This window comes from Salvelinus sp. IW2-2015, linkage group LG8 (assembly GCF_002910315.2).
Source record: "Salvelinus sp. IW2-2015 linkage group LG8, ASM291031v2, whole genome shotgun sequence".
Lineage (NCBI taxonomy): Eukaryota > Metazoa > Chordata > Actinopteri > Salmoniformes > Salmonidae > Salvelinus > Salvelinus sp. IW2-2015.
In genome coordinates, this window is record NC_036848.1 from 2,960,035 (window position 1) to 2,977,989 (window position 17,955).

Genomic DNA, 17,955 nt, shown 5'->3' on the forward strand with positions numbered 1-17,955 from the left:
TGTGACTCGTTGAAGTAAACGTCAGATTCGACTTTGAACAACTGTTTCTTTTCGTTCTTTTAAAACACAACAGGTCCAGGCCCTGCTGGCCCTGACCTTCAGACCCCTGCTGCCCCAGAGAGCTCAATGGGACCACCAGAACCAGGGGGCCGCGGGTCGCCACAACCCAGCCAGAGCAGCCCTGCCCGCGGGAAGCCGCTGGAGCAGTGCCCAGACCCGGTCCGGAAGGCCTTAAACGTGAAGGTGTTCCACATCGTCACCTACGGGTGTGGGCGTTCGGGGTGTCTACGGCTGTGCTGGGTTACTTTGTGCCTTACATCCACTTGGTAAGGGCTCGGGGACCTCAATACAATTTTCAAGATTTGGCCATGTTCTTGATATTGTGCTGTATTTAGGGTACCGTTTTCTGCTGGCAGAGACACCTACGCTGTGAGTGAAATTATAATGATAGGATTAAAGTAATCTGCAGCACATTTTATGATGTCACTTTTCTTTAACAATTTCCATTTAGAATGTTGCTGTGTGTTGGTTTACAGCCCAGTTGTTTTTTGCGAGGGGGAAATAATGTCACCCTGACTGCTTTTAGTGGCAGCTTGATTGGCATCTTATCGTATGTAGGAAAACTAGACTTTCTGCCCAAGAGTTCACCAAGCCGACTTTAGAGGAAATCTTGTGTAATATTGTGTTGGGTTACGTTGTGTGTTGTGTTTGTGTTGGGTTACGTTGTGTGTTGGGTTAGGTTACATTGTGTGTTGGGTTAGGTTACATTGTGTTGGGTTAGGTTACGTTGTGTGCTGGGTTAGGTACATTGTTGTTGGGTTAGGTTGTGTTGTTAGGTTACATTTGTGTGTTTGTGTTAGGTTACATTGTGTGTGGGTTAGGTTTACATTGTGTGTTGGTTAGGTTACATTGTGTGTTGGGTTAGGTTACATTGTGTGGTTGGGTTAGGTTACATTGTGTGTTGGGTTAGGTTACATTGTGTTGGGTTAGGTTACGTTTGTGTGTTGGGTTACGGTTACATTGTGTTGGGTTAGGTTGTGTTGTTAGGTTTACATTGTGTGTTGGGTTAGGTTACATTGTGTGTTGGGGTAGGTTACATTGTGTGTTGGGTTAGGTTACATTGTGTGTTGGGTTAGGTTACATTGTGTTGGGTTAGGTTACGTTGTGTGTTGGGTTAGGTTACATTGTGTTGGGTTAGGTTGTGTTGTTAGGTTACATTGTGTGTTGGGTTAGAGTTTACATTGTGTGTTGGGTTAGGTTGTCAGACAAGACCCACTTATCTAAAATAAGCAGCTAGTGACATTGCTGCATGGTGATGTGAGGAATATCAAGGAGACACCTTGTCACAGCAGTATGTTACGTAAAACATCCCAGAGGGATGAGGAAGGAGAAGAAGGAGAGTGGGAGGGAGGGACAGAGAGCGAGCGGGAGGAAAGAAGGGGTAGATGTGAAGTTCTGCTACACAAGTCAATGTTTTAGGCAGCCTCCCCACTGCCTGTTTCTGTTTCTTCAGGCCCCAGAGCCAGGCCCAGATGTAAACAAAGCCACCGGCTTTTGTTGTGATCTTTGCTTTAGGTCAGCCCTAAACATGGGTATCCTATGGCCCTTGATGTTATGCTGGTTGCATGTAGTGCAGAATCAAAGCATAGGAACACTTCACATGTTTCCTCAGGGGAGAAGCTTCTGATCAGGAATGGACTTCAGAGGGTTTTGGATCAGATTCAGGTGTTGGGCGGAGAGGAGAGAAAGGAAATCACTCACCTATAGCTCCGCCCCTTCCTGCTTCGCTATTGACAGTTCTTCTGACAGTGGGACGTTGATGAAAACATTTGTTATTCCAAGGAATGGTTATGGAAATTGGAATGTTATAAGAAGAAAATATCCCTGTTTCTCCGTTGAAATCCCTTCACTAAGAATCCCATTGATGATTTCAACATGGGAATAACACACATGAAAGAATCCATGACGACATATCCAAGAAATTACTACCGCATTTGATGTGTAATTCTGTATTTGCTTTGGCTGCTTCCAACGCCTCAGGGTGTGTATGTATCCAGGGGGCCTGGTTTGGCTGGTTCCAACCCTCAGGGTGTGTATGTATCCAGGGGGCTTGGCTTGGCTGCGTCCAACCCCTCAGGGTGTGTATGTATCCAGGGGGCCTGGTTTGGCTGGTTCCAACCCCTCAGGGATGTGTGTATCCAGGGGGCCTGGTTGGCTGGTTCCAACCCCTCAGGGTGTGTGTGTATCCAGGGGGCCTGGTTTGGCTGCGTCCAACCCTCAGGGTGTGTATGTATCCAGGGGCCTGGTTTGGCTGCGTCCAACCCCTCAGGGTGTGTGTGTATCCAGGGGGCCTGGTTTGGCTGCTTCCAACCCCTCAGGGGATGTGTGTATCCAGGGGGCCTGGTTTGGCTGCGTCCAACCCCTCGGGAGTCGGGAGAGGCGAAGGTCGAGAGCCATGCGTCCTCCGAAACACAACCCAACCAAGCCGCACTGCTTCTTGACACAATGCCCATCCAACCGGGAAGCCAGCTGCACCAATGTGTCGGAGGAAACACCGTAACACCGACCGTGTCAGTGTGCACTGCGCCAGGCCCGCCACAGGAGTCGCTAGTGCGCATTGAGACATCCCTGCCGGCCAAACCTCCCTAACCCGGACGGGCTGGGCCAATTGTGCGCCGCCCCATGGGCCTCCCGGTCGCGGCCGGCTGCAGAGCCTGGACTCGAACCCAGAATCTCTAGTGGCACAGCCTTAGACAGTGGCGCCACTCGGGAGGCACTAAGCAATGGACATTTTAAAGTATCCTCTTGTTCTTTTCCACCAGATGAACTTCGTGAAGGAGCAGTTCAAGGAGCCCCAGAAGGAGTGGATCTTGTTGGTGTGTATAGGAGCCTCATCTGGCGTGGGACGCCTCCTCTTCGGGAAAGTAGGAGACCTCATTCCCGGAGCCAAGAAGATCTGGATGCAGGTGAGGTGACCCTCTTCGGCATCCAATTGTCAGCTTAATTGGAACCAATTCAGATGTTTTAAATATGGGTAAGCACGTCAGCCACATCCCCTTGTTTTCAATATGGGTAAGCACGTCAGCCACATCCCCTTGTTTTAAAAATATGGGTAAGCACGTCAGCCACATCCCCTGGTTTTAAATAATGGTTACACAGTCAGCCACATCCCCTTGTTTTAAATATGGGTAAGCACGTCAGCCACATCCCCTTGTTTTAAATATGGGTAAGCACGTCAGCCACATCCCCTTGTTTTTTCCCCTGGATGGTGACGGCTACTAAATACTTAAAATCCATGATTATTTCAAATACATACAATACCGTTCAAAAGTTTGGGGTCACTTAGAAATGTCCTTGTTTTTTAAAGAAAACCCCATTTGTTGTACTTTAAAATAATATCAAATTGATCAGAAATACGGTGTACAGTTGTGGCTAAAAGTTTTGAGAATGACACAAATATTAATTTACACAAAGTCTGCTGCCTCAGTTTGTATGATGGCAATTTGCATATACTCCAGAATGTTATGAAGAGTGATCAGATGAATTGCAATTAATTCCAAAGTCCCTCTTTGCCATGCAAATGAACTGAATCACCAAAAAACATTTCCATTGGATTTCATCCCTGCCACAAAAGGACCAGCTGACATCATGTCAGTGTTAATGAGGACAAGGCTGGAGATCACTCTGTCATGCTGATTGAGTTCGAATAACAGACTGGAAGCTTCAAAAGGAGGGTGGTGCTTGGAATCATTGTTCTTCCTATGTCAACCATGGTTACCTGGAAGGAAACATGTGCCGTCATCATTGCTTTGCACAAAAAGGGCTTCACAGGCAAGGATATTGCTGGCAGTAAAATTGCACCTAAATCAACCATTTATCGGATCATCAAGAACTTCAAGGAGAGCGGTTCAATTGTTGTGAAGAAGGCTTCAGGGCGCCCAAGAAAGTCCAGCAAGCGCCAAGACGTCTCCTAAAGTATATTCAGCTGCGGGATCGGGCACCACCAGTACAGAGCTTGCTCAGAAGTGGCAGCAGGCAGGTGTGAGTAAATCTGCACGCACAGTGAGGCGAAGACTTTTGGAGGATGGCCTGGTGTCAAGAAGGGCAGCAAAGACGCCACTTCTCTCCAGGAAAAACATCAGGGACAGACTGATATTCTGCAAAAGGTAAAGGGATTGGACTGCTGAGGAATGGGGTAAAGTCATTTTCTCTGATGAATCCTCTTTCCGATTGTTTGGGGCATCCGGAAAAAAGCTTGTCCGGAGAAGACAAGGTGAGCGCTACCATCAGTCCTGTGTCATGCCAACAGTAAAGCATCCTGAGACCATTCATGTGTGGGGTTGCTTCTCAGCCAAGGGAGTGGGCTCACTCACAATTTTGCCTAAGAACACAAACATGAATAAAGAATGGTACCAACACATCCTTTGAGAGCAACTTCTCCCAACCATCCAGGAACAGTTTGGTGACGAACAATGCCTTTTCCAGCATGATAGAGCACCTTGCCATAAGGCAAAAGTGATAACCAAGTGGCTCGGGGAACAAAACATAGATATTTTGGGTCCATGGCCAGGAAACTCCCCAGACCTTAATCCCATTGAGAACGTGTGGTCAATCCTCAAGAGGTGGGTGGACAAACAAAAACCAACAAATTTTGACAAACTCCAAGCATTGATTATGCAAGAATGGGCTGCCTTAAGTCAGGATGTGGCCCAGAAGTTAATTGACAGCATGCCATGGCGGATTGGAGAGGTCTTGAAAAAGAAGGGTCAACACTGCAAATATTGACTCTTTGCATCAACTTCATGTAATTGTCAATAAAAGCCTTTGACACTTATGAAATGCTTGTAATAATCCTTCAGTGTTCCATAGTAACATCTGACAAAAATATCTAAAGACACTGAAGCAGCAAAACTTTGTGAAAATTAGTATTTGTGTCATTCTCAAAACTTTTGGCCACGACTGTAGACATTTGTTAATGTTGTAAATGACTATTGTAGCTGGAAAAGGCAGATTTTTAATGGAATATCTACATAGGTGTACAGAGGTCCATTATCAGCAACCATCACTCCTGTGTTCCAATGGCACGTTGGTTAGATATCCAAGTTTATAATTTTAAAAGGCTAATTGATCATGAGAAACCCCTTTTGCAATTATGTTAGCACAGCTGAAAACTGTTGTCCTGATTTAAAGAAGCAATACAACTGGCCTTCTTTGGACTAGTTGAGTATCTAGAGCATCAGCATTTGTGGGTTCGATTACAGACTCCAAATGGCCAGAAACAAAGAACTTTCTTCTGAAACTCGTCAGTCTATTCTTGCTCTGAGAAAGGCGGCCATTGAATGCGAGAAATTGCTGTGTACTACTCCCTTCACAGAGCAGCGCAAACTGGCTCTAACCAGAATAGAAAGAGGAGTGGGAGGCCCCGGTGCACAACTGACCAAGAGGGCAAGTACATTAGTGTCTAGTTTGAGAAACAGACGCCTCACAAGTCCTCAACTGGCAGCTTCATTAAATACTACCTGCAAAACACCCGTCTCAATGTCAACAGTTAAGAGGCGACTCCGGGATGCTGGCCTTCCGTGTTCTTTTGCCCATCTTAATCTTTTCTTTTTATTGGCAAGTCTGAGATATGGCTTTTTCTTTGCAACTCTGCCTAGAAGGCCAGCATCCCGGATGTCTTGGTTGATTTATTTAGATTTTCTCATGATGTCAAGCAAATAGGCACTGAGTTTGAAGGTAGGCCTTGAAATACATCCACATGTACACCTCCTATTGACTCAAATGATGTCAATTAGCCTATCAGAAGCTTCTAAAGCTATGACATAATTTTCAGAAATTTTCCAAGCTGTTTAAAGGCACAGTCAACTTTAGTGTATTTAAACTTCTGACCCACTGGAATTGTGATACAGTGAATTATAAGTGAAATAATCTATCTGTTAACAATTGTTGGAAAAATTACTTGTGTCATGCACAAAGTAGGTGTCCTAACCGACTTGCCAAAACAATAGTTTGATAACAAGAAATTTGTGGAGTGGTTGAAAACGAGTTTTAATGACTGCAATCTAAGTGTATTTAAACTTCCCACTTCAACTGTAGATATTCCATAAAAAATCTGCCGTTTCCAGCTACAATAGTCATTTACAACATTAACAATGTCTACACTGTATTTCTGATCATTTTGATATTATTTTAATGGACAAAAAATAAGCATTTCTTTAAAAAACAAGGACATTTCTAAGTGACCCCAATCTTTTGAACGGTAGTGTAAGTAAAGAACTCGCTGCGCTTGATAAAATGTAACTAATTGAAGTGGTTGAAAGTATTTGACATGGATTTGACCCAAGTTGTTTGCCATGTTGGTCAGTTGCTTTGTTGTTTCTGTATGAAGTGAAAGAGTGTATAAGGGAGAAGGTATTAGTCTGGAGAGGTATTGGACAACATTAACCTAAGACTCCTCTCTCCGACATGTTACACAACGCCACCCAAAGTAAAATGTACGCCCACACCACTGTACTTCAAGTGACTTTGGAGAAAAGTGTCTGCTAAATGGCATTAATTATTGTGTGTTTATTGTCCCTGCTCTTCTCTCCCCCAGTCGGTGTCGTTCATGGTGCTGGGGCTGATGTCCATGATGATCCCCCAGTGCACTGTGTTCGAGGGGCTGATTGTGGTGTGTGTGTTCCTGGGGCTGTGTGACGGCTGCTTTATCACCATCATGGCTCCTATAGCCTTTGAGCTGGTGGGCCCCATGCAGGCCTCCCAGGCTATAGGATACTTACTGGGCCTCATGGCCCTGCCCATGACCGCAGGACCCCCCATCGCTGGTGAGTACTATCGGTTCCTTGGGTTACAAAACACTGACCTCCAAAGATTTTGAATGGCAGGTGATAAAGAGATGGTTTACTTCTATGTGACAGGCAATTGCTGCTGAGTATCACCTCAAAACTTAGGAGTGGAAGCCAACGTGATGAAAAATATGGTTAGTTTCTCTACAGGAACCTATTCCTTCCCATCGAGAAAAGTCAAGTCCCGAGCTAGCATAGTAGTACCATTATATAGTGCCTTTGGAAAGTTTTCAGACCCCTTGACCGTTTCCACATTTTGTTACGTTACAGCCTTATTCTAAAATAGATTAAATAAAAAAACATCCTCAGTAATCTACACACAATACCCTACAATGACAAAGCAAAAACAGTTTTTTTAAGGTACCAAAAAATGTCTGCGGCATTGAAGGTCCCCAAGAACACAGTGGCCCCCATCATTCTTAAATGGAAGAAGTTTGGAACCACCAAGACTTCCTAGAGCTGGCCGCCCGGCCAAACTGAGAAATCTGGGCAGAAGGGCCTTGGTAATGGAGGTGACCAAGAACACGATGGTCACTCTGACAGAGCTCAAGAGTTCCTCTATGGAGATGTGAGAACCTTTCAGAACGACAACCATTTCTGCAGCACTCCACTAATCAGGCCTTTATGGTAGAGTGGCCAGACTGAAGCCACTCCTCTGTAAAAGGCATATGACAGCCCGCTTGGAGTTTGCCAAAAGGCACCTAAAGACTCTCAGACCATGAGAAACAAGATTCTCTGGTCTGATGAAACCAAGATTGAACTCTTTGGCCTGAATGCCAAGCGTCGCTTCTAGAGGAAACCTGGCACCATCCCAACGGTGAAGCATGGTGGTGGCAGCATCATGCTGTGGGGATGTTTTTCAGCAGGAGGGACTGACTGGGAGACTAGTCAGGATAGAGGCAAAGATGAACGGAGCAAAGTACAGAGATATCTTTGATTAAACACCTGCTCCAGAGCGCTCAGGACCTCAGACTGGGGCGAAGGTTCACCTTCCAACAGGACAACGACCCTAAGCACACAGCCAAGACAGCACAGGAGTGGCTTCGGGAAAAGTCTCTAAATGTCCTTGAGTGGCCCTGCCAGAGCCCGGACTTGAACTTGATCGAACATCTCTGGAGAGACCTGAAAATAGCTGTGCAGCGACGCTCCCAATCCAATCTGACAGAGCTTGAGAGGATCTGCAGAGAAGAATGGGAGAAATTCTCCAAACACAGGTGTGTCAAGCTTGTAGCGTCATACCCAAGAAGTCTTGATGCTGTAATAGTTGCCAAAGGTGCTTCAACAAAGTACTGAGTAAAAGGTCTGAACACATATGTAAATATGATATTTCAGTTTTTATATTTTTGATAAAATCCTGTTTTTTCTTTGTCATTATGGGTTATTGTGTGTAGATTGATTAGGGAAAAAAACATTTTTGTCAATTTTAGAATAAGGCTGTAACCTAGCAAAATGTCAAAGGGTCTGAATACTTTCCAAAGGCCCTGTAAGTCCTTTGAGGATAGCCACATTCCATATGGAATTATAAATGGGGTAGGATTAGAATAATGTATTTTGTGTTTATCATGCCGTTGAGCTGACATGTCTCCTCCATATACATGCGTATATTCACTGCGTTTATGTACGTCATTGGTCTTGGCTCTGAATGTAGCTGGTCTATAGAGTAAATAGAGTGAGAATGCATCCCGAATGGCACCTTATCGCCTTTATAGTGCACTACTTTTCACCAGGGCCCATAGAGCTCTGGTCAAATGTAGTGCACTATATAGGGTGAAATTTGGGATGCACCCTGAGTAAAGTGGCTGAGATCCAGGGCTGGTAATTTGTTTCAGAGGGAGTAGTAGTCTCGGATAGTGGATAGTTTAGCGATGGTTTGTAGACATTATGGCTGCATTTATGGGGCTCTGCTACTCCACTGCCACTCTTCAGGCTCCACTGCCACTCGCCACATTTCTGTTCAGACCACCAGGGTTCTGTTCAGAGTGATGCAATGATTCTGATAGAAATGTATTACATAGAACAAGTATCAGTCATGTTGAATAGGGAGTCATTATATGTCTATCTGCAATATTCAGAATATTTCCTCTGGCTGAAAACACTCCAGAGATCCCAGTGAGAAGGAGGAAGAATCATGCCCCGTCAGTCTGCAGCAGGAGCACCCAGACTGGACATAAGCCTGTCTGCTCGCCTCCCGGCAGACCTGGGTTCAAATAGTATTAGATATATTTTTTTATACTTTGAGCTTTGCTTGAGTCTGCCTTGAGTGCCAGATGTGTGGGGTTTGCAGACTACACTTTAGTAGACTGAATAATTGATTACATCACGCCAGGCAAGCTCAATCAAGCATGGCTAAAGTAATTGAAAGATTCTGAATAATATTTAAACCCAGGTCTGTCTCCCGGCTCGTCCTCCTTCTCAGAGCCTCAGTGTTCTGTATTGACATTGCGTCCTGTGAGGCCTGGCTGAATCTCTCTCTCTCTTTCTCTTTATTTCTTTCTTTTCTTAGTGCCAGATGTTGGAGGAATTATCTGTCATTTTCAGTTCTTGTTTATGGCAGGGCCACTTAGCTAGCTAGCTCCTGACTGAATATTTTGCCCATCACCCTGGACATACACTAGACACACTTTGCTGAGGAACGTTTTAACAAAATGTACCCCAATTTAGTGGTACGCATGGTTTCTATGGTTACCCTGTAAAAATAATAAAGCAAAGACATGCCCCTAGCTGGCGCCTGACTGCTGATGCTGTACCATCTGACAGCCCTCCAGACTAATAAACTATTTCTTATCTTCTTAGACATTTTAAGACCGCTAATTATTAGTTCTGAGCTAGTTGCTGGAATAAAACAGACAAACAGGTAAAACAACTTGAATCACCAAGATAGTGGGTGAATATCAAAGGACATTGGAGCAAAATATCAAAAGCTTCTCCCTTAGATCTTCTCCACCAATTCATTTTGAGAAAGAGGCGTTGAGAGTGGACACGAGGAATCAAGGAAATACAATCGAGATTTGCTCAGTGCTTCTATCTTGAGTAACGAGTAGTGGTTCCATACACTACATCTGAAAACTCTCCCTCCCTTGTCCCCCAGGACTCCTGCATGACTACTGTGGTGATTACAACGTGGCCTTCTACCTGGCAGGGGGCCCTCCCATCGTGGGGGGCATTGTGCTGTTCTTTGTGCCCCTGATACACCGGCGGCAGCAGAGAGCCTTTGAGAACCAGGATGGGGGGCCGGATGACCCCAGCACGGATCATATGCTGCCCCCGGCGGCCTGCTCTAACGGAAACATGATTCCTGGGTACACTGACGTGGAGACACACATCTGAGTAGCACTACACAAAGGTATGAGAGTGGACACCACACACACACACACACACACACACACACACACACAATTCCTTGATATTTTTCTCTTCCTTCTTCCTTCTCTCAGGGATTCTATTCACCAGCACCTGAGATCTGTCCGTCACTGCACCTCCTCCCTTGAACCGCGGCCCCTGAACCCCGGCCCCTGACCACGGACTACCTGATGATGTACCTCTCGAACCTCTGACACAGTTTCTATAGGAAGACCCCTCCTGTCTATAGGAAGCCCTCTCCTCTCTGAACGCCATGAGTTCCTTATAGTGATCACTGTGGTCTAAGGAAAGAGGGGGAGAAGGTTTTTTTGCCCTCTGAAGTAAAGGAGGAACACGTCACTGATCATCCTCCTTGAACGAAGAGACGATTGGCATTATCACAGGACCTGGGCGTCACACAATCCAAAACAGTGCACTCGTTCCCTGTGTCTTTCAGCTCATTTAAAATGGTTTTAGACTTCAAAATGTGAATTCACACAATAAGTGTGTACCATATAGAGCTGGCCGCCTGAAAACAAATATTTTTTAAACTCTGTTACGTCTGGAATCAGAGTATGTAAATGTTTTAATATGCTTCAGTAGGTTTTTAAATGACAGATTATTCAGAAAGATAAATGGTATTAGAGTAATTGAATAGAGTACTTTGTACTTCTCTGTCTGGACCACAAGCATCTCACACTTTATTTAATGTTATGTTCTTTCTGTCTGTAGGTGTTTATTATATACACTACCGGTCAAAAGTTTTAGAACACCTACCCATTTTTCTTTATTTTTTATTATTTTCTACATTGTAGAATAATAGTGAAGACATCAAAACTATGAAATAACACATATGGAATCATGTCGTAAAGCTGTCATTAAGGCAAAGGGTGGCTATTTGAAGAATCTCAAATATAAAATACAGAAGTTTACATACACCTTAGCCAAACACATTTAAATTCAGTTTTTCACAATTCCTAACATTTAATCCGAATAAAAATGCCCTGTTTTAGGTCAGTTAGGATCACCACTTTATTTTAAGATTGTGAAATGTCAGAATAATAGTAGAGAGAATGATTTATTTCAGCTTGAAGGTAGGCCTTGAAATACATCCACAGGTACACCTCCAATTGACTGAAATTATGTCAATTAGTCTAACAGAAGCTTCTAAAGCCATTACATCATTTTCTGGAATTATCCAACCTGTTTAAAGGCACAGTCAATTTAGTGTATGTAAAGTTCTGGCCCACTGGAATTGTGATACAGTGAATTATAAGTGAAATAATCCGTCTGTAAACAATTGTTGGAAAAATGACTTGTTTCATGCACAAAGTAGATGTCCTAACCGACTTGCCAAAACTATAGTTTGTTAACAAGAAATTTGTGGTGTGGTTGAAAAATGACTCCAACCTATGTGTATTTAAACTTCCCACTTCAACTGTATATTTTGATTTGTTTAAAACTTTTTGTTGGTTACTACATGATTCCATATGTGTTATTTCATAGTGTTGATGTCTTCACTATTATTTTACAATGTATAAAATAGTAAAAATAAAGAAAAACCCTTGAATGAGTAGGTGTTTGAAAACTTTTGACCGGTAGTGTAGATCTAGGGCATAATATAGGACATTTTGAAATATTTAAGTTATTATGATAACTTATTGCAGTTACATTTTGCAAGTTTCAATTAATTTTGTTTCTGATCGATCAAGGAAGAACACATCTGTTTCAATAGGTCTCAATGGTGATTCCCTCTTGGAAAAGCCACTAAAACCAAGTCACCTCAACCACATACGTACTTATGCAGTTTTTCCATATGTAACCTGTGCCATGGCGGAGCTACGGATAGAGAGTACCAGACCAAACAGAACAGATTATTTACCGGCTTCTGACTTTGTAGAGCCTTACATCCATTTTTTTAACAGTCACATTTCTAAGACTTTAAGTCAATCAGATCGTTTTCATACACAAGTGTGGATACTTTAAAGTAAATACACCTCTGAGAAGTTTTGCCAATGTTTTATTTACTCTGCAGATTTGTTTTTATTGTTTTTAGTTTCTAAATGTTTTTACCATCTGTCTCTTACAATGGCATTTGGATCTTGTTATTCCCATGGGGGTGAATCCTAACATCCATTGGCGTCAATATATGACTAAGTGAAAATTGGAAAGAAAAGAAAAATAACCTTTTAGTCTGCCAGGTTTTTTGCAAACAATCCAAATCTACATGAAGTGCATTGAGCTTAATTTTGAATCGAAAGGTCATAGTTTTTGCTGTGTGTGTTTGGGCATTGGTCCACAGACCAGAGAACGATTTGATATTACATGCATGCACTCATTGGCTAGGTCCACATCAAACTGATGACTCTTTGTTGATGACTTTGCTGCTTCTTATCTTCAGATGACAACATACTGGTTGTTGGGTTCATACGTCGTCACGGTAATAACCAGATACTGCCTCATGGAGATTCTCACTCTAGTAGAGAAATTCAATAAATTGCAGTTGCTGTTACGTTTCATATATGTTAAACGGACCACTTACCTACATGAGATTACATTTTACGCACGACAGAAGGGTTGAATATGAGTGTCCCGAATGGCACCCTATTTCCCTATATAGTGCCCTATGGTCAAAAGTACCACACTATAAAGGGAATAGAGTGACATTCGGGACACGGCCTAGACCTAATGGTAGGACAGAGAGGGAAACGGAGAGAGGACAAACACGTCAATACCTCAGTAATCTAGTTAAATATGTTGGCATTCTTCAAATGATGACATCATACTTCCAAGTGAAATGAAATGGTTGCTTGTTGCAGTTTTTATCTCCAGCTGTTAGTTTCAGAGCCACAGAGCTTCACATACTGCCAACATGTTCCAAAACACCATTTTCAATCTACTTCACTCCAGTTATTAATACTCATTATTGTTGCTTTACTAGATGCTCGGAAATATAACATAACAGTTCCAATCCATGAGGAAACTGGTCAGACCTGTGTGTGTATATGAGATGTACCTTCCGTCTCCCCCATCGCTGTGAGCCATACTTTTTAAACTCTTTATTTTCCTTCCTGCTTCTCTAAATGTCATTCCCTCTGACAGTTCAGTACCTGCCATATAATATAGCTTTTATCCCTATGGTCCTAGCCTCCATTAAGGCTGCAGACTGAATGGACAAGGGTCACCAAGTTATCTCTACTCTTACCTCATTAAGTTCCTCCGTCTGTTCTCTCTTCTGTTGATCTCGCCGCCGTGCTGCTCCTATATCTCCTACAGCTGGTCTGAGAGCCCGCTCGCTCACCGTGCATTATCATCCTTAGGATAGATGGAAAGAGGAAACCTTGTTTGATCAAGCAAGCTGCAATACAATATGTCACTTTTGATTATTTATTTTGATCATTCTCCTATAGTTGGTCAGAGAGCTTGCTGGATATAGCCTGGTTTAAACCAGATTGAACCATTGTGAGTGCAGCATTCAGTCTGGTCTACCAGGCTATGCTGCTGGCTCACCAAGCATCCTTATCCTTATACTGTAGATGCAGAGTACACTGTGCTGTTTGCTCGCTATAATCAAACACTACAAGATATACTTTTGATCATTCTCTTTAGTTTGGCACTGGTCATTGTTCTGTTTGTGTTTTGATGAGATCGGCTATTGAAATATTAGATTATTAACCACTGAGACATATTTGGACAGGAGAGGTTAATGACTGATAGTGAAACATGCAGCCTTCATTGTGTGAACCACTGTTTGGCTAGTCAAAGTCCTGTTGTCTCTGCAGTGGTTTCTGAGTGGGCACTAGTGCAGATTGCACCCGAAATCTTGAGGCCCAGTACCAGTTCAAGGAACGGTCACGTATAGGGTTACATAGGCTTACATGTACTCTATGAGAGTATAATCTCATTATACATCTTCATATTTACACGGCTTAAATAACTACATTATTACATTTTATGTTTCCTAATATTGTTGGTATTTTAATTGTATCTCACCCCATAGCAGCCATAGCATTCTAAACCCCAGTGATCTTTTGGGAGTTTTCTCCCAAACAATATGTCGTTTTTTAGTCTGAGCCAGCCCAGTGTGTGTTAGGGCTGTTAGTTAAGGTCAAATACAGTCCTCTTTTTATTACGTTCTTGGGCTGGTGTACACCAAGTCTCTGTCCCAAATGGAACCCTAATCCCTTTATAGCGTACTACTTTTGACCAGAGCCCTATGGATCCTGGTAAAAAAACAAACACACTATATAGGGAATAGAGAGCCATTTGGGACGTATCCCACGTCTGCATACTTCTGACCTACCTACCTAGTTTCTTCTTTAGCTTTTGCTGTATAACCCATAGACTGAACATCACCCTGACTGTGTCACCCGTAGACTGTACATCACCCATAGACTGTACTTCACCCTGACTGTGTCACTCGTAGACTGTNTAGACTGTACTTCACCCTGACTGTGTCACTCGTAGACTGTACATCACCCATAGACTGTACATCACCCATAGACTGTACATCACCCTGACTGTGTCACCCATAGACTGTACATCACCCATAGACTGAACATCACCCTGACTGTGTCACTCGTAGACTGTACATCACCCATAGACTGTACATCACCCTGACTGGATCACCTGTAGACTGACATCACCCTGACTGGATCACCCGTAGACTGTACATCACCCTGACTGGATCACCCGTAGATGTACATGCACCCTGACTGGATCAGCCTTAGACTGTACATCACCCTACTGATCACCGTAGACTGTACATACACCTGACTGGTCACCCGTAGACTGTACATCACCCTGACTGGATCACCACTGTAGACTGTCAATCACCCTGACTGGATCACCTGTAGACTGTACATCACCCTGACTGGATCACCCGTAGACTGTACATCACCCTAGACTGGATCACCCGTAGACTGTACATAACCACCCTGACTGGATCACCTGTAGACTGTACATCACCCTGACTGGATACCCGTAGACTGTACATCACCCTGACTGGATACACCGTAGACTGTACATCACCGCTGACTGGATCACCCTGTAGACTGTACATCACCCATGACTGGATCACTCCGTACGACTGTACATCACCTGACTGGATACTCTCCGTTAAGAAAACCCCTGTTTAACATCACTCATAGAAACTTGGATCCACCGTAGACTGTACATCACCTGACTGGTACCTGTAGACTGTACATCACCCTGACTGGATGTCCCTGTAGACTGTACATCACCCATAGACTGAACATCACCCTGACTGTGTCACCTGTAGACTGTACATCACCCTGACTGTGTCACTCGTAGACTGTACATCACCCATAGACTGGATCACCCGTAGACTGTACATCACCCTGACTGGATCACCCGTAGACTGTACATCACCCTGACTGGATCACCTGTAGACTGTACATCACCCTGACTGGATCACCTGTAGACTGTACATCACCCGTAGACTGTACATCACCCTGACTGGATCACCCGTAGACTGTACATGACTGTGCTGCTCTTGTTTAATATTTTATCTCATCTCTTGCACAATGTTTCTGCTGTTATCTTCATCACAACTCTCACCTCAGATTTCCTACCAACTGTCACCGATCTCTTTCTGAACCTCAACTTTTCAGATATATATATTTTCCATTGTATTTTTTCAAGAAATGTTATAACAATAGGAATCACAAGATTTGAAATGAAGATGTATGCTGCTAGATACATGTCAAGTTATTTCGGATCTGTAATAAAACACAATTTGTTATCGTGTAATATGATGGGAACTGCATGAGTTTTCTCTGCCCAGCTGAGTGAAGCCATCCACAGCATTATACTGTATGTCTCTGGATATAACATACTGCCTGTAAGTGTGTGTGTGAGACACAGTATGACTCATTGCAAAATGCACTGAGGCTGAGCATCATGGTGTGTGTTAACTGCCCCCTGACTAACTGGCATATTTCCATATGCMATAGTTGAAACTATGTGATATTATGTCTGACTAATGGGGAAACAGTGTATATTTTAGCCCTGTGAATAACTTCCATATTTGCATATGAACATGGTTTAGTTAGTTCTGACAGTAGCTATGACTACCATAAATGTGTTATGTGATGTTAAATGATGTGATGTTCTGTTAGCTCAGTCTCAATATGACTCAGGGATAAATGAAATGATGCCTGTTATCCGTGCCCTGACTGCTATATATTTCCATATGAACAGGGATCAGTACAGCCAGGTGTCAAACTGTTGGCTACCTCCCAAATGGCACCCTATTCCCTTTAAAAGCGCTATACGGTCAATCTCACATCTGCATTGGCAGTGCAGCATTTACGGTGATATGGGCTCTGCAGAAATAAGGGCATTCATACTTCTTGCACTTCGCAGAGCAGCGCAGAGCTGTTGTGAAGGAAGTTGTCAAGGAAGTGAGTTTGTCTTTATACAGGGATGCAGGATGGAACTCAATGTATTTTCGATCACCACATTCTTTTGGAGAGATTGGAAACCCAAATTGGTCTACACGGACAAGTTCTGGCCTGGTTTAGATCTTATCTGTCGGAAAGATATCAGTTTGTCTCCGGTGTTCCTCAAGGTTCCGTTTTAGGACCACTATGTTTTCACTATATATTTTACCTCTTGGGATGTCATTCGAAAACATAATGTTAACTTTCACTGCTATGCAGGTGACACACCAACTGTACATTTCAATGAAAACATGGTGAAGCCCCAAAATTGCCCTCGCTAGAAGCCTGTGTTTCAGACATAGGGAAGTGGATGGCTGCAAACTTTCTACTTTTTAACTCGACAAAACAGAGATGCTTGTTCTAAGTCCCAAGAAACAAGAGACTTCTGTTGAATCTGACAATAATCTTGATGGTTGTACAGTCGTCTCAAATTAAAACTGTGAAGGACCTCTGTGTTACTCTGGACCCTGATCTCTCTTTTGACAAACATATCAAGACTGTTTCAAGGACAGCTTTTTTCCATCTACGTAACATTGCCAAAAATCTGAACTTCTGTCCAAAAATGATGCAGAAAAATTCATCCATGCTTTTGTTACTTCTAGGTTAGACTACTGCAATGCTCTCTACTTTCCGGCTACCTGATAAAGCACTAAAAAAACTTCAGTTAGTGCTAAATACGGCTGCTAGAATCCTGACTAGAACAAAAAAAAAGTATCATATTACTCCAGTGCTAGCCTCCCTACACTGGCTTCCTGTTAAGGGCAAGGGCTGATTTCAAGGTTTTACTGCAACCTACAAGCATTACATGGGCTTGCTCCTACCTATCTTCCGATTTGGCCCTGCCGTACAACCTACACGTACGCTACATCACAAGACGCAGACCTCCTAATGTCCCTAGAATTATAAGCAACAGCTGGAGGCAGGCTTTCTCCTATAGAGCTCCATTTTATGGAATGGTCTGCCTACCCATGTGAGAGACGCAGATCGGTCTCAACCTTTAAGTCTTTATGAAGACTCATCTCTTCAGTGAGTCATATGATTGAGTGTAGTCTGGCCCAGGAGTGTGAAGGTGAACGGAAAGGCTCTGGAGCAACGAAACCGCCCTTGCTGTCTCTGCCTGGCCTGTTCCCCTCTCTCCACTGGGATTCTCTGCTCTTAACCTACAGGGCTGAGTCACTGGCTTACTGGTGCTCTTCCATGCCGTCCCTAGGAGGGTGCGTCACATGAGTGGGTTGAGTCACTGACGTGTTCTTCCTGTCTGGGTTGGCACCCCCCCCCCCCCTTAGTAGTTGTGCCGTGGCGGAGAT

The 17,955-nt window shown here is 43.5% G+C and overlaps 1 protein-coding gene and 1 long non-coding RNA gene across 2 annotated transcripts in view; one reads left to right on the plus strand and one right to left on the minus strand.

The window, feature by feature from the left end:
• LOC111967234 (monocarboxylate transporter 8-like) overlaps positions 1–12,703 on the plus strand; it is a 44,149-nt gene extending 31,446 nt beyond the window's left edge. The window contains exons 6-8 of the mRNA XM_023992114.3: positions 6,596–6,824; positions 9,934–10,188; positions 10,280–12,703. Of these exons, the coding sequence (XP_023847882.1) occupies positions 6,596–6,824; positions 9,934–10,172 (468 nt within the window). The 3' untranslated portion in view covers positions 10,173–10,188; positions 10,280–12,703. The remainder of the gene's footprint in view (positions 1–6,595; positions 6,825–9,933; positions 10,189–10,279) is intronic.
• A 2,122-nt stretch (positions 12,704–14,825) lies between these two features.
• On the minus strand, positions 14,826–15,154 carry LOC139028116 (uncharacterized). The gene is made up of 3 exons (XR_011480281.1): positions 15,127–15,154; positions 15,004–15,090; positions 14,826–14,863 (listed from the first exon to the last, which is right to left on the minus strand). It is a non-coding gene; the product is annotated as an uncharacterized lncRNA (long non-coding RNA).
• Between the last annotated feature and the right edge of the window lie 2,801 nt (positions 15,155–17,955).